Raw genomic sequence first — 21,736 nt, forward strand, 5'->3', positions numbered from 1 at the left:
TAAAGCTGACCCTTCGTAGTCATTAAAATAAAACAGGAGTACTTTTGTGTTTTGTGGGAAGAGGAACGGAAATTTTGGATCTGGAAGAGGGCTCACCTAGGATACTAGGTTATTAGCACTTTCCAAGAATCTGAAAATGAACCGGAGCAGGGCTTTTCCATTCTTGCCGAAGTTTAGGTAACTGGGACCCGCGTTTGCCCCAAATAATTCAGTGTGTGTTTACTCCTGTTTTGTGTTTGATACATTATTAGGTAAGGAGTAAGATGGAGCTGGAGGCAGTGGAAACAAGTTCAAAGACAAATGTAGTAGGAAGCTCCTGAAAGAACCAGGCTTCCAAATCGGAGCACCCGGCGGCGTACCAAGCTGCCTGAGAGGTCCAAGTAAGATAAACGACTGTAGGACTAAACTCTTCCATTAAGGTAAAGTGAATCTCCTGGTCTCTGTGAGGGTTTATCAGAAGTCCTTATCGGAAAATTTGTGTATTTTCCTAAGACTGACGCACACCTTACGCTGGGGTTTAGGAATGAATGAAATACGGAAAAACACCCTTAGAAGTTAAATAACGACATTTAGAAAAACTGACTTTAGAAAGAATACAACTTGACTATTTTTCATATTTGTACTGCAAATTCAATAATGTAATGTGAAGAGAGTAAAGCAGTTTAAGAAAAAGAAAAACAGGAAGGCGAGTCCGCGTTTGTAACACCTCCTGCCCTACCTCCACCGCCCCAACCTCACCGATCCCACCCTAGTCTCCAGCCTCCTCTAGGTCCAGCTTGGCTCCACCCTGCCCAGGGAGCTCAGCGTTTTTGTAGCCAGTCAGGGAGAAGCGAGGCGGGACTTCCGGCGTTTGAAAAACTTCCGGCGGAAACCGGAAGATGCAATCACAGGCACAGAATTCCGGGCCTTCGGATACGTGGTGCGGGAAGGTGAGCTGATCGTGTTCCCTGACGGTGTTCCTGCGGGCTCGGGTGAGCCCGGCGCCCTGGCTCCGGTATTTTTGGGGCTATTAAAAAAATTTTGAGCGGTCATTTGGGAAATAACGTTCCTTATTAAAGTGAGAAGTTTTTACTGTTTGTGATCTGTATCTACCACCTTACATTCAGAAAACCTCTGGTAGCTCCCAGGCGCGTGTTAGTTAAAATGCAGCTCTTAGCGCGTAGGGGCAAGGTAAACCCTGGCAAACCTAGATTGTTTTTAAGCTCAAATTTTTGTAGGTGGGAAGGAGGTATCCTTTCACTATCAGATCAGCTGTAAGAGTCAACTGCATTCTCAGCAGTGTGCCTGGCATATAGGAGGCGCTGATTAACTGTTGAGGAAAGGAATGAATGGAAACTATGCAAGTTTCCTGGAACCTCCCATGTGACAGCATGTTATTAATGTAATGTACATGGAGTGAGAAAGAAGCCTAATCTCGGTGTTTGGGGCTTTGGGTTCTCCTCCTTCTGCCACAGAGCTCTTCCTTTTGAATAAACCGTTTAAACTCACCGGATCTGACCGTGTAGAGCTATCACCGTCCCGATACACCAAGGTTGCTGATGCCGTCTCCCATCAGGGCTCCTACAAGAATTAATCAACGAATGCAAAAAATAAATGGAACAACAAATCCATCTTTCTTTGTCTCCTCCCTCCTTCCTTTCTTTCCTCCCTCTAAAAATCAATAAATAAAAAAATAAAAGGAAATATAGAGGCTCTTTCAGGTCTAGTATTTTGTTTTTATCACTCAGTTGGGCATTTATGCTGACATTCTGAACACTTCTGATGATACCCTTAGGGAAACATTTTTAGGTGCTTCTGAAAAAGTTGTTCCCCTCTGTTCTTAAATTTTTTACTTGTGTTTTTTCCTGTTTTAATATTTGCCTTATGCAGTTTTCTCTGTGCCCTTCTCCTGATTTTATCTTTTTTTATATACAAGCAAAGCTTATTTAGAAAGTCACAGAGGTAGAAGAAGTGAGCCCTAGAAGAAACAGATGGGCTCAGAGGGTGGGTAAAGGCTCCATATGGACATGCTCCCTAGAGAGAGCTGCCCTTTGGGTTTGCACTTGCTCTAGTTTAGTGCCTTCTCACTTAGTAACATCACAGAAACCTCCAGGTTATTGATTTGAATACGCTCATGTACCCACAGAGGTAAGACAGCTTGGTAGGCTGGAAAATCTGAAGCCACTAAGAATAGGAAGGTTCTTCTGCACCATCACTTTTTTCAAGGAAGCAATGAGTACCATGTGTGATTTTTGCCTAATAGTGATGGGGAAAACAAGTGTATATTCCTCTAGAGAGACCATTTTAAAAATATGTTCATATGCTCATGTAATAAGTAGTTACAAAGCAACTATTAAGTGCCAGGCTTTGTGTGATGCAGAAATGAATAAGGTTAATGTGGTTTCTTCCTTCATGATGATTACTGCCATGAAGTAAACATGGAGGATGCAGACAATCAATAAAGATTGTAAGTTATGTTATATAGCACCTTATAAAGGAAGTAAACAGGGTCCTATAACATTTCCAGGACACCCGTTTTAGGCATAAAATACTGAGCTCTAAGAGATGAGCAGGAGGAATAGTACTCTGGGCAGAGTGAACTTGAGGTGGAAAAGAATCATGTTTCTTACAAGAAGAAGCTTGTGACTATGGCTGCGGAGCTATAGCAAGTGGTAAATATGATTAAAAAGGTAGGTGGTGTCGGACCTGCAGGCACTTTGGAAGGCAATGGTGAAAATATGGTTCGGTTCTATGTGGAGGATGGGAAATCATTGAATGGTTTCTAAGCATTTTCTTAGTATTTTGGATTGGTATGTGAAGAATGGGTTGAAGAGGCAAGAGTAGAAGCAGGGAGGCCAGTTAAAAGGCTATTATGGTAGTCCGGGTGAGAGATATTGGGGACTAAAGACTCACTGGAGATCATAGAGATTTAAGATACAATTTAGAGGAAAAATTTATTTGGTTTACTGATAGACTGGATGTGGGAGATGAAAGAAAAAAAGATTCATAAGGCTTTCACTTAGCAAATGAAATTTTGGAGTATTATGGATGTGGAGATGTGTATACATATGTCAGAACTTACCAAATTTGTACACTTTAAGCATGTATAGTTTATTGCATGTCAATTACAGCTCACTGAAGCTGTTAAAATTTTTCCAGGGTTCTGGCTTAGCAAAAAATCATGCATCTTAGGTGGATGGCGGTGCCATTTATTGAGATTGGAAAGGCTGGGGCAGGAATGGGTTAAGTAGGTGATATAGGTAATTAAAACCATAGAAATGGATGAAATTTTGGTTAATCTAACAAATCCTATGACACAGCATAAGGGAACTTTGGAGAATGGAGATGGAGAAAAAGTCCCTAAGAACATTGGTCTTTAAACTGGAATTTGCATACCCCTGGGAGTATACCTGGCATAGATAGTTTTTAAGAAACAATTTCTAGGTCCTTAGCGTCTATATATACTCTTTCTTAAGCTGATCTTGAAATTGGCCTCTGTGTTCATGTATATTCTCCTTTCTCACCTCCCTTTTCAAAATGGATTTTTTCCCCACTTGTTTATATCTCACTCATCGTTTCTATGGTAACATTGCCTTCTGAGTGCCTGAAAGGGGCACTTTGAAATATTTTTTTCAGAGGAGTCTTCCTTAATGAATAACCAAAATTTTATGAGCTAGCTAAGTTTTTGTTTGTCCCTATTTTAAACATTTCTGTTGAGGCCAAAGTGTGGAGCTAGAATTGGTGCATAGTGTTCTACGTGGGAGTGTCCGGAATTCAGGTATATTGTACAGTCGGGTGGTGGGAGTGGGTGATCTGGTTGGGCTGTTTGTTGGGGAACACTTTCAGGTTTTTATTCTTTGGCTGGTAAGCTTCTCAAGAGAAGAGCCTTTCCATTCTCCTCTTTAGAGGTTAAGGATCTTTTCAAGCAGCTCTTTATGAGCTTATTGAGAGAAGCGGAGGAGAGCGGGGACGTGATGGTAGGAACAGGCGTTCTCCGTGGTCTGTATGGTTCCCATGCCCATAACTGTCCTTGGTATCCTCTAGTCTAGAGACACTATTTTACCCTCTTCAGAGGTTAAACCTCCAGACTTTTTCCTGGGGCAGTTGCCTAATAGCATGAAGTGGAGTAGGACATTTAGAGATACTCCTTGGCCTCAGACAGCTTACAGCCAGTCCTTAGTCCCTTTACCCTTAGTTTGAAGGTATCAGGTACTGCTTCCTGTGATTTGATTTTTTTATTTTTTTAAGGATACTAAAGAGTAGATTGGTTTGGTTTTTAATTGCTTCCACTGCTGACGTGAGATTTTAATTTTTATGTAGTGAAATCTTGTGTATCTTTTTGCCTTTGTGAATTGAGTCATCCTTCAGAAAATCTTTATTTCCCCCCCTGCACTCAAAATTATGAAAATAGTCTTCTTGATTTTTTTGGCAGTATTTTTTATTTTGTGCATTTAGAATTATTAGTCAGTATGAAATATTGTTGTTCATGGTGTGGCAGTAAGAATTAAACAACTTGTTTTTCTTCCGAGCAGAGCAGCAGATGGTTGTCTTAATACCACTTAATGGATCATCCATTTTTGCCCTGGTTTGAAATGCCACCCCATCACACACTAACTTCCTCTGTTTCTGTTTTAGTGTTATGAAATACATATAACAAAGAAATCACAAGTTACCCATTCCTTTATGATCAGTATCCAGAAGGATTCATTTCAGAAAGAATGACCTACATAAACATAAAGTCCCATTAAGGGGATAAAGGAAAAGATGGAATTTTATTCACTCTACTGCCTGGAGACTTTTCCTTTGCTTTCCTGGTTCCTTCTGGGCACTCTCCTGCCAATAGCTCTGTCTGAACTGAGTTGAGCTATGGCAGTTGGGAGAACACGCTCCCTTTTGTGACAACCCTTTGGTATCCCTATGAGGTATTTCTCCTTGGAGTGGAAGTTAGACCCAGGAACAGTATAACATATGCCTAGTTTAGGAACTTGTTTAAAGGGTTCTAAATATGCCAGAGTCTAATACAGTTTTTGTGGTTTGATTGTTACATTGATTATGTAACTTATCAGCTAAAGTAAATCTGTTTATTTCCTGTATCAGATAATGTCTCCAGTTATTTGTCTTAATTTTTTTAGAGCTGGGCCTTTGAATATGGGAAATATTTAGTGGCTTCAGGTATTGTTATTTAAATATTTGATTTTTTATTACAAGAGAATAGATTATCGTGTTTTAGGAATAACATGACTGCTTATTCAGTCCACATTGTTTGACTGTCAAATCTGTAGACAGACTGTCAGAAGAAGATATACTGCAAGAAGATATAGAAGAGGGAAAATATTTCTTTGTGTGTGTTGTTTTTAAACTTAGTGTGTGAAATACTGGTGGCTTTTTAAAAAATTTTTAAAAAATATATATATTGATTTTAGAGAGAGAAGAAAGGAGAGAGAGAGAAACATTGATGTGAGAGAGAAACACTGACTGGTTGCCTTCCGTGCGCGCCCTGAATGGGGATCGAACCCCCAACCTTTTTGGTGTACAGGGTGATGCTCCAACCAACTGAACCACACTGGCCGGTGCACGCTATATTTCTCATATAGTCTATAGATATAGTTTAATAAAGAACTTTATAATTTGTTATCTGATAAACCATCAAAAACACTCACAGTTTACTCAAGGATATAATTGAATTGTCACCCTCTAGGAGCGTCTGTTTTACCAAAAGGTGGCACACACTCATGATCAGGCTTTTGAAACCATTGGAAGGGTGTTAGCTGCTCTTATAATTGGCAGCCACATAAGAGGGGAAACCAGTGTTTGAGCTTGTGAATGACCCTCTTTCTTTTTCTCCCACCTATGGCATTTTCTTGCAGCAGAGCTACTGGATTTTTAGTTTTTCATGGCACCTCATTTTATAGAGAAAAGAAATGATCAGTCATTCAAGTGATTCACATCATACTGATTTCATGTTCTGTTTCTTCCAGATGTCATCATTGCCAAGAAGAGCAAAAGTAAAGGTCCAGACTGCAGTATCCAAGGATGAATTTTCTTCCTTCTCTGAGTTGTAAGCATATTGGTTTTTTTTTTTTTTAATGGGGGTGGGAGAGTGATGTATATTTTAGAGAATTAATTCATTCTTTAAGTAACTTCATTTGGGATAAGAAGGTTGTGTCTTTTTCAGTCATTCATACAACAGATATTTATTGAATTCATGCTGCGTCCCAGTTCTGTTTAGGTATTGGTACTGATGAACAAGGGGAAAGTAACAAACAAAAAATATAATGATATTTACATACGCTCCATGAGAACAATGAGTTTCATACAGGGTGGGGCAAAAGTAGGTTTATAATTGTGAGTATGTGAAACACAGAGTTTATTCTTATAGTATTAATTTATTAATTATTGTATTTTCTATATGAACAACTGTAAATTTACTTTTGCCACACCCTGTATTGCTTTAGAGCAAGATTTCTCAACCTCAACACTATTGATGGGATAATTTGCTGTTGCGGGGGGGACTGTCGTTTGCAATGTAGGCTGTTTAGCAGTATCTGTGGTATCTGCCTACTAGATGCCAATAGCATCCTCCCAATCTCCCTCCCACCCTCTCACCCCCATCATGACAATCAAAATTGTCTCCAGTCATTGTCAGATGCTCAGATGCTCCCTGTGAGAGTGCCCTGAAGAAATTAATTAAACAAATGATTGATTAATGTTAGGCAGTAATAGTTCTGTAAAGAAACATACAGCAGGGCAAGGGATAGATAGCATGGTGAGTGGTTGTAGCCGGGAGGGACATTTTGGATATACTAGTTGGGAAACTTTTTTTGGAGAGTATGGCAAGAAATCCATACGAGATTTGGGAGTACAGCTTGCAAAGATCTGACGAACGCTGAGGAATGGGTGTTCCAAGCTGAGGGAACAGCAAGTGCAAAGACCCTGAGGCAGGAATGAGCTCGAAGTGTTAAGGGAACAGCAAGAGCAGTGTGGCCAGACCAGAGTCACCAAGAGAGGGACTGGAAGTGAAATTAAAATGGGTAGGATGTAATAGGCTGTGACAAGGTGTTAGGGTTTTATCTGAAGTGGGGTGGGAAGCCACTGGCCGGTTTTGGGGCAGGGATGTGACATGATCTGGTTACGTGTGTAAGAGATCATTCCGGTCTCTTGAAGGTGAACAGACGGTAGGGGTGCCACAGTGGAAGCATGGGATCAGTTAAAGAGATCATTATAGAAGCCGTGGGGTCTTGAGGTGAAAGTGGGGAGAAGTGGTCCAAATTGGGATATATTTTAAAGATAGAGTAGACAGGATAAGCTGATGGAGTCGATGTGGGGAGTGAAGGAAAGACAGGAATTTGGTGAGGGCAGGAAGATCAGGTGTGAGGGTGGTGAAATCAAGAGTTCTGTTTTGGACTTGGTAAGTTTGAGACAATTGTTTGACAGCAAATGCGAGTGGCCATGCTCTTGAGCTCAGGTCAAGCTAGAGACATAACAATGAGATTCCTCTGTATTCAGCTACAGGATCAGATAAGGCCCCCTAGTAAAAGAGCATAGCAGGGGGCTGAGGACTAGGTCTTAGAGGTTCCCAACATTGCAAGGTTGGGGAGAGGAGGATGGGGAAGCAAAGGGTGTAAGGAGAAGCTGCCGGGGAAGTAGAGGGACAACCGGAGGAGTGGTGTCCCTGGAACGTGTGAGAGATGTGCTCTAAGGAGTGAGTGCCAGGTGCTGCTGAGAGGTCAAGTATGATTAGGAGTGAGAGTTGACTCGCTGTCTTAGAACTGCCTCATGTTTAGAAGATAATGCCTGCACGACATTTTTCTTGATAATAACTAAAAGCACTTTTGTGTGTCGTGTAACTTTTGCAGTATCCATACATGGAATAAGGTTAACAATTCCTGCTTGACAGATGACGAGGGTGAGGGGGATTGAAGTCGTTCTGTTCAAGTTGGTGAGAGCATGAAGAGCATTCTGCTTCCTTGGTTTTCTAAATCTCATTCCTTTAATTCCACTGTTACTGTGCTATGCTAGTTTAATGATTTTTCTATGGTGTTTTTTTTTTTTTCCCTTACTGTTAGACTTTAGTTTTAGCATCTGCCTCTGAAGGCAACTCACTTGGAGACTGTCTGTAGCTTGACCTATCACAACTATGCTCTCCCAGAGCGTAATTTAGCAAAGCAGTCATCCAATCAGGTTTTTGCCTCTAGGCAGAATTTAAACCATTCAAAGAGCCAGACATCTCCCTTCGCCAATCTCACTGGAGGAAGTAGTTGTCCTCACCAGTACTGACCTTTTACATGAGGGAAAGAAATACCGCCAACCAGGGTGACAGGAGCGTGATGTTCCTTTACCACAGTTCACATACTGCTTTTTCTCTGCTGCTGCTATGAGTTTAACTCTTGGTAGAAAAGTACTATAGCTGAACCTGGTCCAGTCTAATGAGGAAACAAATCCATTTTGTGAAAGGAACAAAAGGATAAAACAGTTGGAAGGGTCTTGCTACTGGCCTTTTATGTAATTGAGGGTGTTTCCTAGAGCCATTTTCCACTCTTTAGGTTGGTTTGAATAACTTAATACAATTTAAATGAATTTGATTAGCACTTAGGAAATTATCTAAGTGCTTTTCACTGTTAAAATGGAAAACCTCACAATGACTATAGTGTGACATGACCCAGTAAATTGCTTAAGGTAATAAATGACTTCCTGTGTCTTGAGTGTATGTGTGCGTATATTTGTCTGTTAGGTGACAGGTGAATTGAGAGAGACTTGTGATTTACAATGCATCAGGGGGTATTTTTACATTGGTCTCTGATTTACTCTTTTGTTTCAGTTGTTAGCAGTATCTGTTCATAGCTCTCCATATTATATTAAACACCTCCTACCTTATTCTTTTTAAGAAGCATTATATGTCTGGGTTTTTTATTTTTATTTTTATTTTTTTTGCCTTTCACATTTGGCCTCATTTTTCCTAAAATTTTTTTCTCTCAATTTATTCCTAGATCCTCTGCCTCTGAAGAAGATGACAAGGAAGATAGTGCCTGGGAGCCCCAAAAGAAAGTCCCCAGAAATACTAAGCCAGCTGTTCGCAAGGAATCCAGACCAAAGAGGGTGCCCCGGGTGAAGAAGAATGCCCTGCAGATCAGTGATGGCTCAGAAGGAGTGGTGGTTAAGGAGGCGCTGGTGGGTGCCTTAGCTGAAAAGAGGGACACTGTAGTGCTTTCCTAATTACTGATGTTACTTTCTCCTTCTGTATGGTAGGACAAAGCAGATAGATGGCAATGACTTCGTGACAATGGTGTCCTCTGCCATGGGTTTTAGTAGTATTTACCTTCTGATCCACCATGTTGGAGGGGAAGGAATATTTATCAACTGACATATATATGCACCTTGCAGGAAGCACATTGTGTCCACACCACCCTGGATCATAAAAAGAATTATGCGTTACAAAAAGAATTATGCATTTATGCATTTCCAAAACCATTCCCTGTGGTATTCCTTTAAATAACAATTTTCCTAGTACATTTAAAATAATACTCTTTTCATACACAGTGGATGCCTGACTTTCCATGGACACAACACATTTACTGTATATAATAGGGGTTATTATTAGACCTTGCTGTGCCCTTTGATAGGGTTTTTGAATCAATCTTTTCTCCTGTTATCCAGTACCTATATTGCATCATCTTTGCATTCAGGCTTTTCACTGAGCACACTCTTTTAGTGGGTGGGCAGGCTTTACTGAGAAAGAATTGACTTCTGTCATCATTGGCGGAATTTGTAGGTTTTCATAAGCATGGCATAGCTATTGTACTTTAGTAGATTGATTTCTTAATCCAGAAAATATCTCTTAGTTCAGTGGCTCTTTGTGTAGAGTTTACAAACCTTTTGAGAATTTGATGAAAGTTAAGAACCCATTTCAGTGAAATGAGTACAATGTATACATGTCTATTTCAAGGTGGGTACAATTTAACAACCCTTGTCATGGTGACTTCTTGATTTTGCCAGTGATGCTTGGTAGATGTATATTTTTTAAAGGGAGAAAGAGAATTCAAATAGAAAGTCACCTAGGAGACATTAAGTGGGGTAAGGGGAAAGTTAGAATTTCTTTCAAAATTGTCAAAATTCACATGGTTTATAGCTCAGTGAAAGCCTGTGGATCATGTTGTAAGAGTTCATTTCATTAGGCTTCGCATTTTGCTTTGCTGTAACCACTACTGAAGGAAATAATTGAAAACCTCATTTTGGGTAGAGCTAGAATTACTAGGCCTCTAATATTTTTAAGTCTGTTTTTAGCAAACACTGCAGACAAAATTCATCATTGTTCTGTCTCTTTCCCTCCGTGTTGCTGGCATTTATGAGCCCAATAGCCACTCTTCTTCATTCACTGAAGACTTAGTTCCTGCTTCGTGTATTCCGCCTGCCGTCTTCTGTCCTCCTCATCCCTGCCGCTAGGATGAATCCAGGACCCAGTACCGTGTGTCCTTTGTTCTTTGATCTCATTTGACCCAATGACCGTTTCTTCTCTGCATTGCCCAGCCATCTCATGATTTCAACCCAAATCTTGTCGTCAGCAGGCACTGTGCGACCACTGACGTTTCTTTCTCAGCCATTGCACGTTTGTGCTACCAGCTTCTGCTAGCTCACTTGTTCAAGTTCTCTCACTGCCACCACGTTGCACCCTTGTGCCAACTTCTCATCAATAGGTCTCAATCTTAGCTGCATGTTAGCTTCACCTGGAGAACTTAAAATATGCCAACTCCTAGACCCTGTTTCTAGACCAGTTAAATCTGGAAAGAATACTGGGATAGGCAGGGGCACCAGTAGTGTATTTCCTTAAAGCTCCCCAGGTGATTTGGTTTTGTACAGTGAACATGGAGAGTCTCTGCCTAATCCTGCGATTCCAGCACTCCCTCACTGGCATTCAGCCCTTTCCTACCTTATGTAGCCTAATCTCCCATTTAAATCCCTTTCCGTTAAAGACTTTCACCCTTTTTGCCCTTCTCTCCTTCGATGCTATAGGGCTGATCAAACCCTGAGGCAGCTGGAAACAGTCTTACCAATGACCTAATTTGTTCTTTTAGATCCATAATCTCAGAACTCACACATGTGGTAAACTCATTTTTCTTCCCCAGCAGATATGTTTTTCCACTTTTTCTCTTTTCTTCTTTTTTTAAAATATATTCTATTAATTTATTTTTAGAGAGGGGAAAGGAGGGAGAGAAATATCAGTGTGTGGTTGCCTCTTGAGCGCCCCCAACTGGGGAGCTGGCCTGCAACCCAGGCATGTGCCCTGACTGGGAATTGAATCATCGACCCTTTTGTTTGCAGGCCAGCATTCAGTCCACTGAGCCACACCAGCCAGGGCCTCTTTTCTTAAACTTACTTCAATTTCTTTATTTTCTCTCTTAGCTGATGACAGTGCCTTTTATGTATTTGAGAATATATGAAGTTTCCCATTTCTCATGACCAGACTAGCTATTTTTGCATTCATCTTCTGTCCTGTTAGAGTGGAAGAAATATCATTGCTCCTGTCAAGGGTTGGTCCCCCTGCTTGGGCTTTAGATCCTGTCGCTTCTTGCCTTTTCAAGCTCTCTGCTCCTTTTGTCATCCCCTTTCTTTTCTTTGGCCAGCTTTTCTTCCACTGGCTCAGTCGTTACAGAGTATAAAAATGTTCTTTTATATCTAATTTTTAAGAAGCTTCCCCCAACTCCATATTCCTTTCCAGTTATTTGTCAAGTTCACACAACACAAGACAAGGTTAAGGCTGAGGTCTCTGACTGATTAAACTGGTAAAGATACAATGATCTACTTTTTGATTTAGACTGTTTCTTAATTACAGAGATAGCAAAAAGAAAAATGGTCAAATTCTTCTAGGAGTTTTGGATTTAGTCATAGGCTATATAATAACCATTTGCTAGGAGTGATTTTAAAAACCCATGAAGGCAAAAGAAAATAAACTTTGATTATTCAGTCTGTCAAAGATTCAGGTTAACTATACAGAGGAAAACTATTGTCACGGAGGCTTATAAACTTGTCAAGCACTGAAGGAGCTATAGAATCTTAGAAGCTTCAAAAAATGGAGAGATGTTTCCCTATGTTTTTGATAGTTTAGGTCCATGTTTCTCAAAATTTTTGGTCTTTGGATACCTTTACACTTTTAAAATTTATTGAGATCCCCAAAGAACTTTTACTCATGTGGATTATATCTATCAGTATTTATTGTAGTAGAAATTAATGAGAAATTTTAAAATATTGTTCAATTTAAAAATAAACCTGTTACATGTTGATACACGTAACACTTTAATGAAAAATAAGTATATATTTTTTCAACAACAACAAAAAAATGAGAATGACATTGTTTTACATTTCCCCAAATACCTTTAATGTCTGACAGAAAATAACTGAACGATATAAAGAAAGCTCTGCCTCTACACAGATACTTCCCTGGTATTTGGAAAATGGAGTATGGCTGCTTGAAAATAGATTTTTTCAAATAATTGTGGATATTCATATTTGATTCTTTATCAAAACTCAGTAAGTGGTAGTTTCTTTGTTTTTTAAAAATTTGTTTATTGATTTTTAGAGAGAGAGGAAGACGGGGAGAGACAGAAACACACACACACACACACACACACATATCAATTTATTGTTCCACTTATCTATGCATTTATGAGTTAATTCTCATATGTTCTCTGACCAGGCATTGAACTTGCAACCTTGATGTATCAGGATGCTCTAACCAACTGAGCTACCTGGCCAGGAGTAAGTGGTAGTTTCTTAAAGGTTTGTTGCATCGTGGTAGCTGGTACCATGTTAATGAACTTTTTATACTGTTATATTAAAATCCATTGGTCTGTTATAATTTGAATAGATCTTTTACCCGTGCATGATTTTGTAACATTACATAGTGGTCATTTGAAAAATATTGGTTCACTGATTTTTGCATATCTTCTAAACAGTACCTTTCATCATACAATGTCAGAAATTCACATTTTTTTAATATAACCACTGATTTCATCACAGTGTTGGAAAACTGTCAAGCTCACAGAAGCAGATAAAAATTTTCTGATTTTCACTTTAAAGTCTGAATTTTATTACTGGTCCAAAGTCAGGTATTTCTTTGAAGTGACAGTCTGACCGAAACCCACATCTGATTGGCCATAGTTTGTCAGTCATTCTTTCAAGTGAAAGGGGCGTCTATGAAAAAAGAAGCTAGGTCAGCTCACGGCTGAACCGGCCACACGAGTACTTTTCCCCAAGACAGCCACTGCACATCAGTACACATTGGTAAGGCAGCAGAAGTGCTTTACGTGTACTAATGTCAGTACAGGTTATTTAAAAGGTATACTTTCCAGGATCGATACTTTAAAAATTAATATTTTTTACTGCTTTATTCTTAAGTGGTACTGACACTGTTTTATTGCAAGTGTGTGGCAGCGAAGGGAACAGTGATTGCTAGTACAGCTGGTGACGCCGTGATTTTAGCTACCATTGCTCTTGCCGAATCCTTGCAAATTTCAACAGTTGTGAAAAAGGGAAGTAATGTCTCAGCACTATTATGAACGTAGCTTTGACCTCAGGGATCTCCTGAAAGGGTCTTGAGGTCCCCCAGGGGTCTGTGAACAGCACGGAGAAACAGTAGATAAATCTTACCTGATGACTCCAGAGAAGGTATCTTTAAGTGTCTAATTTATTATTATTGGGTTTTTTTCCCTCTTACTTTAAACCTCTCACCTTTAGTCATTTTATTTTTTTCTTAATTTCTTCATCTACTTCTTTTCTTTCTATTAGGGAGTGGTCTAGGTGTGGTAGTGGTGGTAATGATATTGGTATTTGCAAATATCTTGTGTTATTATTGGCCAGACAATATGCTAAACACTGCATTTGGTTGATCTTACTTACTCCTCACAATAGCCCCTTGAGGCAAGTGCTATTATTATCCTTATTTTATAGATGAGAAAGCCAAGGCAGAAGACATTAAGTGACTTAGATAGTAAGTGATAGAATTGGGTTTCTAAGTCAGGAACATGATTTTGTCAGCATTTCAGGAACTGATACATTTCTCAGGGGTGTTTTTACATCAGCCATGCTCATAACAGTGATGTATAAAACCAGAGTGTTGGTTTAATAATACTTTGATCTAGTTATCACAAAGAACTTACTTGTCTCTCTTTAGAGGCTGAAGTAAGTAGGGAATTAAATAGTAATCAGAAATTTACTTGATGACCATTGACTCAGAGTAGGAGAATTGGATAAAGCCATCTCTTTGGGTTTATTGAATGCCTGCTGTGGTCTAGGCACTGTGCTTGTCCCAGTGACAATTCAGTGTTTTAATTGCAGGAATCTAAGGTAATCTGTGTCCATCTTGCAGGAGGCTTGTCTTACCGTTGGGTCCAAAATGGCCAGAATCTGCTTGCTCAGCTTTCCTCTTAGAAGATTGCTGATTATATTTGTTTTTTACAGTTCTTTGCTCCTCTATGGCGGACAACCCTCAATGTGATTGCCACATTCTTTAACTATGTCAGTTCATTTGATCAGGTTATTATCAACTCTGATGGAGTCATTCTATTTTTATTTCTCTGTTCTTATCCATTATGTTTCAACTGAAAATGTAATACTTGGAGGTCTCTTTAGTGTATATCATTTCCAGGTTCAGGTGGTAGTGGTTGGGCATTAGGATGGGGTGCTCTTTATTGTAGTAGGTCTCAGTATTTTCAGCAGTCACTAATTTTGGAAAAGCATTCGATATGGGAGAAAATTGAATTTTAACTGAATTTAGTTTGGGAGTTGTCCTTTTGTTCTGGTTTGTGCCATCTGCGTCACTTAGATAAATGAAAACAAGCGAGCTTGTGAAATTGTAAACCCCGTATGGGCAGGATCTGTATCTTATTTAGTGCCCAGTGATGCCAGGTTCTTTCACACCTGGGGTTTCACCTGGGTATGTATGTGTGTGGGGGAGGTGTGTATCCAGTGGCCTCTGTACATGCGTGAACTGCCTTGCAAACTCCTATTAAAGAAAGACTCCTGACACTACCCTGCTGTCATACTTTCTTCTGTCCTATATTCTTCCGTATAACTTGGCGGAAGGTGTAGCTTGTTGGATTTTATCAGTGTGTGTTTTTCTTCTCTCTCTAAATGACTGATTTTTTATTGCAAGTTTTATTTTATTTATTTTTTAAAACTAGGTTTTTATGGCCCATTCTCTCCTTAAACCCTCCCCTGAGGATATATTTATTTTAGGGAGGGAGGCGGTGGAGGTGGGGTGGGAGGGAGGGAGGGGGGGTGGGGAGAGAGAGAGTGAAGGAGAGAGAGCATGCCCAATCTGAGCAGGGAGCAACATTGAAACATTGTTGAAATATTTATTGGCTGCCTCTGGTGTGCTCCCCAACTGGGGATCGAACCCTCAGACTTTTGCCGTATGGGATGATGCTCTAACCAACTGAGCCACCTGGCCAGGGCTTGATTACAAGTTTTAAATCTTGGTTTTTCTGGCATGTGTAGCCCTATCCTTTAGTTATTTATTTAAAATCCTCACCTGAGAACATGCTCACTGATTTGAGGGGGAGAGAGAGAGAGAGGGAGAAAGAGAGAGGGAGAGAGAGAGCGGGAGAGAGAGAGAGGGAGAGAGAGAGAGAAACATTTTCTGGCTGCCTCCTGCACGTGCCCTGACCAGGGATTGAACCCATACCTTTTTGTGTACAGGATGATGCTCCCATCAACTGAGCCACCTGGCCAGAGCCCTTTAGTCATTTTTAAAATTCAACTTTTTATTTCTAGATAATTTCCCATGCAGTTGTAAAAATATACAGAGAGATATCATGTGCCCAATATCCCCAGTGGTAACATCTTGCAAAATTTAGTAAAATAATCACAACAGGGATATTGTTGTTGATAAAACTCACTGATCTTATTTAGATTTCTCCAGTTTTATTTGTACTCATTTATATATATGTGTATATTTAGTTCTATGAAGTTTTATCCCATGTATATCAGATTTGTGTATCACCACAAGGACCTAGGGTTGCCCTTTTATAGCCACACCCAGCTCCCTCCCACCCTCCCTCCCCCTTATCCCCTCCCTGCCCCCAATTTCTGACCTCTGGCAACTACTAATTTGTTGGGAATGTTATATAGTATGTAACTTTTTGAGATTGGCTACCCCCCACCCCCCATCCAACATAATGTCCTTGAGATTCTTCCAAGTTATTGTGTGAATAGTTTGTTCCTTTTTATTGATGAGTAATATTCCATGGTAATTAGTTTTTATCTTCTAATGCTTTGTGTGTTTTCTTTGTGGTTCTATAGACTACTGCTGTGGCTGATGTTGATTTGGAAGACAGAAAAAATAAATTGGCTACTGTGCAGACTCTGAAAACAGCAAAGACCAAACGGAAAAGTTCAGCTCAATTACCTTCAGCTCAGAAGACCAAAAAGCTGAAAGTCGATGAAGAAACCAACAGAGCTGGCAACTTCAAGAGTGAGAGTAACAATACAGAAACACCATCCACAAGCACCCTGTGGGAAGGGGCCTGCAAGAGGGAAGAGAATGAAGATGACTGTACATCTGGCCAGTCCCCATTAAAGACAGTGAAGACCGAAATACTTCCTCAGGGGCAGCCTGACAAGTTTCTGGCAAACGCCAGCAATATTACAGAGGAGCTGGAAATGAACTGGGACATAGTACAAGTATGTGCAGCCTTTTTCTGTACTTTAAGGTGCCCAGAGGAATGAGAGTATCCCTAGTAGTCTCTGGAGATCAGCTCCTTGTTTCATCTTTAGTTTTGAAATTCAGTCTATTTTATACATTGACTTGATTTTGTTAACCAGTTGATTATGGTAATTTTTTAGTACTTTCTCTGGTTTTTTCCTTCTGTTTTTTGCAGATCTTGCACATCACGATTGAAACAAAACTTAATGCTTTTTGTGCTTTACTTTGAAAAATCTGTTTAGGTTTTGCTAAGAGTTACTGACAGTGCATTTCATTTTTTTTCTTCTCCAGGCTGACTTCTCTCAACCTTTCTGATTACATGTACATTTTGGTGAAACTTTTAGTCTTTTTAAGAAAGAATTAATAATTATGAATATGTAGTACTATGTGTATATGATACAAAATTCAAAAGATACAGATCTTTGTATTCTAACTTTTATCCAACTAATTATCTCTCCTGAAAGTAAGCCATGTTTCCATTCTTGCTAATCACTTTATATCAGTTAATATATGAGTAGTTGCCTGGTATTCTACTCTGTGGGTGTATCATAATTTACCAATTGCCCATTGCACACTTAGGTTTTGTCAAACTTTTACTCTGTTGAAATCAATTCTTCCAAAAAAATTCACTATAAGTAATTCCTTCTCCAGAGGAATAAATATATCAGGATAAATTCACATTGAAGTGTTCATGTATTGTAAATATTGATAGATGTTGTCAAGTTGCTCTTCTTCAGAAGTTAAACCATTGTACTTCCTCACTAACAGTGGTTGAAAGTGAGTTTCCTTGTCCCTCATGCCAATAAAGTGAGTTACCAATCCTTGATCTTTGTGGCCAGTCTGAGAAATACCAAGTGCATGCATATCTCATTGAGCCCTGTAGAATATAAATGATAGAGTGGTTTTAATTGGATTTTATTGAATTAGTGAAATGACTATTTTAGGATTGTCTATACATATATATATATATGTATATATATATATATATCTTATATAGTTTTTTAAAGTATATTTTACATTTTAACCACAGCAAGTAGTTTCTAAGTGATTGCAGAACATAATTTGATGCTGTATTTTAAACTATACGTTATAATATAGATGTTTAATTTTCGGGATTTTAAATAACTAAGTGTACTTAATTTACAGGTTTTATCTGAGAGAACTAATATTGAACCTTGGGTTTGTGCCAACATCATTCGTCTCTTTAATGATGATAACACAATTCCCTTCATTGTACGTTATCGGAAAGAGCTCATTAACAACCTTGATGCTGACTACTTGAGAGAAGTTCAACAGACTCTAGAGGAGCTACGGTAAGAAATGTGGGAAGAGATGGGCCTAGTGTAAAGGGAAGGAGGCCACATGAACTGATGAGGAGAAGCAGCGAGGAAATGAATGACAATATATTTCAACAGTTTCAATGTTTTGTGTTTTTGAAATTAAAAAAAAAATATTTTATTTATTATTTTCAAAGAGAGGGGAAAGGAAAGAGAAAGAGAGAGCGAGCGAAACATCTATTGTCTGCCTCTTGCATGCCCCCATCTTGGGGACCTGGCCCACAGCCCAGGCTTGTGCTCTGACCAGGAATCATACTGGCAACTCTTCACTCTGGGACAATTCTCAACCCACTAAGCCATGCTGGCCAAAGCTGTTTTGTTGAATTACTGTTATCTGGTTGTAGTCCTATTCTGACAGCGGAAGTCGGCTCTATTTTACTTATACAGGGGTGTACAGGGTCCCTCTGCTGGTGTGTTTGTGCATAGCTCGGGCATGATGAGAAAAGTGGTTTGCAGTGAAAGTGTGTGCCTGAGTTTGAGTGTCGTGTTCTCTCACAGAAATGATTTGTATGACAAAATTAGGACTGCCAGCAGGAGACTCAGAAAAATACAGTTTTGTCTAAATCTTCAGTGGTTTGCAAAAAAATTGCCCTCTTAATACTATAAAGATGTGAAATGGAAAGTTCTTTGGCAGTAGAGAGGTTTGTAGGAAATTGGTGTATTTCCTTTTTCTACTTTTTAAAATGGATGGTCATTTTATATTAGGGGAGTGTAAATTTTATATGGTTATAGAATGGAAAGTACCCTTTAAAAAGTTATGTCTATGGATTTATTGTAATAACTCTGAAATACACATATAGAAACTATAAAGACTATAAGACTCTGTATTATTCAGTAAAGTTTATGAAAACACTCTCCATCATTCATGCATTTATTGTATTTGTCCTATATGCGAGGTGCCATGTTGTTAATGTGTGTGTTCTTCAAGTCTACAAAAAGAATCTGATTAAAACTGATACAATACTACCATTAAGCCATTCTAAAAGTATTGAGTTATTTTTATAAGCCAAATAAGCTTCCTGTGATTTGGGGGGAACTTTTCCACCATGTGGAGATATTTTGTTGAGAGCAAAATCAGTTACCAACTCAGAAGTATAAATGACTAGCTAACCAAGCAGTCTCAGATTAAAATCTTCGAGGACCAGGCTAGTATAACCAAATAGCAAAGGATAAGAACTGGAGAGCACAGGTCCTAAGAGAGAGACAGCTGCTCTACTGTTCTCCAGCTGATTGCTGATATGCGGGGTTATCTACCCAGTTTGACAGATCTTTCTCTTTCTCAAAAGAATCCAGTAGTATGGGTTTCTATGTACAAAACTTCGGAGCCAGATAAACATCATCTATGGGCCACATCCCGAAGGCCAGTTTTGCAGTTTCTGTAGTGAGCCTTCTGTTTGGTTGAGTGCAAGGTAATGAAGAAAATCTGAGGGTTTTGGGATCTGAAATTATGAAGTGTCACAAACAAGCAAGGATAGTTTAAAAAATTTAAAATACCCTTACAATTTTTGGTTGTACCTATGGCATTATTACTATGATGATGATTATTATGTTATTTTTCTATTAAAAAAAACCACTTCTGCAAGAGAGCCCCATTCTTACATTAGTAGAGGAATGCTTCTTGAAGTAACTGGGGCTTAGAAGATCTTTATATCATGCAGAGATTTCTTTATGGTAAGGAGATAAGATCTCTTTTTTCTTAAGCTTGGCATTTTCTTTATCTAGAGCATTAGGTTTCAATCTGTTGACTATTACTCATAAATGAGTAGTGAAACAAATCGAGTAGGTCATTACCATTTAAAAATGAAATAGAGAATAGAAGATGTGAGTTTTATGCTAAAGGTAAATATTGTTTAATAAACATGTTTATATATGTGTATATGAACATGTAATTATTAATTAACATGATTATGTGCATATGTATCATTGAATCATTTTTATTAAACAATATTTATCTTTATAAACTGCTCTCATATTTTCTATTTCATTTTTTTAAGTGGTAATGACCTACTCAATTGGTTTCACTACATACACACACAGATACATACATAAACACACACTGCGTTGCAAGGTAAAATAAATTTCTTACCTGAAGGGTTACTATTAAAAAAGTAAATTAAATAGTATGATTTTGGATAGTTAGAAAAGTTCTTTGTATTTCTCTAAAGATGCCTCTCCTTTTCCTCATATGGACGCCAACAGGAAAATCGGTCTTTTGTCAAAATGACTGTGGTAGGCTCCAGCCCCTGGGCTGCCAGGGCCGTAAAAGACTTACAGGTTGTAATCTAAGGGCTATATGTCCTTCATCTTTAATGTGTAATCTTCTGCCTTTGGATTTTTTTCATAATTTGATTTAATTTTTTCATCATTTTTAACAATTTATTTTATCATCTCTCTGATTTTGCCCATCATTTTAGCACTACTGTTGTTAGGCAGATCCTGTAAATAGGAACAGGTAATGGAATAGGACGAGAGGCACTGACTATAACAATAAGATTGCATATTCACAGTGAAAAATTATTATAAAGTGGTAGAGCAACTGTGCCTTGCTCTTGCACCTACCTGTGCATTGATCCCTTTATATTGGTTCCTGGAGTCAGCTTTTCTCTGTGAAATCCTGATTCTTTGTAGTGGAAAATGGTACAACCTCAGTTCTCTAATATCTCCCATCTTGAAAAATTTGGTTCTTGACCAAGCTGTTCACAGAAAATAATGTCTTGGTTGTCGAACAAAACTTCGGTTCTCAACCCAACAACCCTTTCATGTTGATATCTGTATGATCAGTCACCATATGATTCAGTTTTTGAACAAATTGCTTCTTGAATAAACTTCTGGAACAAATTAAGTTCAAGAACCGAGGTTCCACTTATTTAGAAACCAATTATGAGTGCTAGGTGTACTCATCCTGAACAGTGATACCCAATAGCAATGAGTACACTTGTCACCCATAAGTTGGTGTCTAAGTGCCATTCTCCTGATTTCAGGGCTGGGGTAGAGAAAGTAAAAGATGAGCCTGGAATATCTTGTGCCAGAGAATAAGGAGTGCTTAAAGAATGATGGAGATGTGTCGAAAGGCCACAGAATCTAACCTGAAGGGGTTACTTCTAGTCAAATATAGAACAATTTGAGCACTAAAATAAATGATAGCAATGGGTTATAATCACTAAGAAAAATGAAAAACCATGAGTCCTTAGTGATATGAATAAGTTGAAAGTTTATTGAGGAATGGGATAATCAAAAGTACCTCACCACAAAATACTTAATTACAAAGGGAATAAATATTACCTGTGTTGTAGAGAAACCCACAGATACTACCTTGTCAAATGATTAAAGTTAATTAGTAATGGGACAAATATAAATCATCGTGATACCTATTTGTCACATTGGATATAGTGAGAAGAACTAGAGCTTCACTTGCGGTGATAGTCTCGCTAAAGATTGATCATCTGAATCAAAGTGTGAGTAAACATTAGAGAAACCCAAAATTTGGGACATTCTTCAGAATAACTGACCTGATTCAAGCCTTCTAAATCAAGGCTTTGAGGTGAAGGAGAGACTGAAATACTGTCTCAGTTTGAAGAACACAATAGATACATGGCAATCGCATGCAACCCATGATTCTTAATTCAATTTACTACGAAGGACATTATTAATACAGTTGGTGAAACTTAAATGAAGTCTGAAATCTGAGGATCAGATGATAGTAACATCAATATTAATTAATTGG

The 21,736-nt window shown here is 38.7% G+C and overlaps 1 protein-coding gene across 1 annotated transcript in view; it reads left to right on the plus strand.

The window, feature by feature from the left end:
- The first annotated feature begins 879 nt into the window (after window positions 1-879).
- The window catches only part of SRBD1 (S1 RNA binding domain 1), a 183,704-nt gene continuing 162,847 nt past the window's right edge, over window positions 880-21,736 (plus strand). Inside the window, exons 1-5 of the mRNA XM_054567043.1 lie at window positions 880-929; window positions 5,958-6,037; window positions 8,967-9,147; window positions 16,273-16,653; window positions 17,822-17,988. Of these exons, the coding sequence (XP_054423018.1) occupies window positions 5,958-6,037; window positions 8,967-9,147; window positions 16,273-16,653; window positions 17,822-17,988 (809 nt within the window). The 5' untranslated portion in view covers window positions 880-929. The remainder of the gene's footprint in view (window positions 930-5,957; window positions 6,038-8,966; window positions 9,148-16,272; window positions 16,654-17,821; window positions 17,989-21,736) is intronic.

The sequence above is a fragment of the Pteronotus mesoamericanus genome, unplaced genomic scaffold (genome assembly GCF_021234165.1).
Source record: "Pteronotus mesoamericanus isolate MK-2021 breed Mesoamerican mustached bat unplaced genomic scaffold, CSHL_Meso_final contig_101, whole genome shotgun sequence".
In the NCBI taxonomy this organism is placed as follows: domain Eukaryota; kingdom Metazoa; phylum Chordata; class Mammalia; order Chiroptera; family Mormoopidae; genus Pteronotus; species Pteronotus mesoamericanus.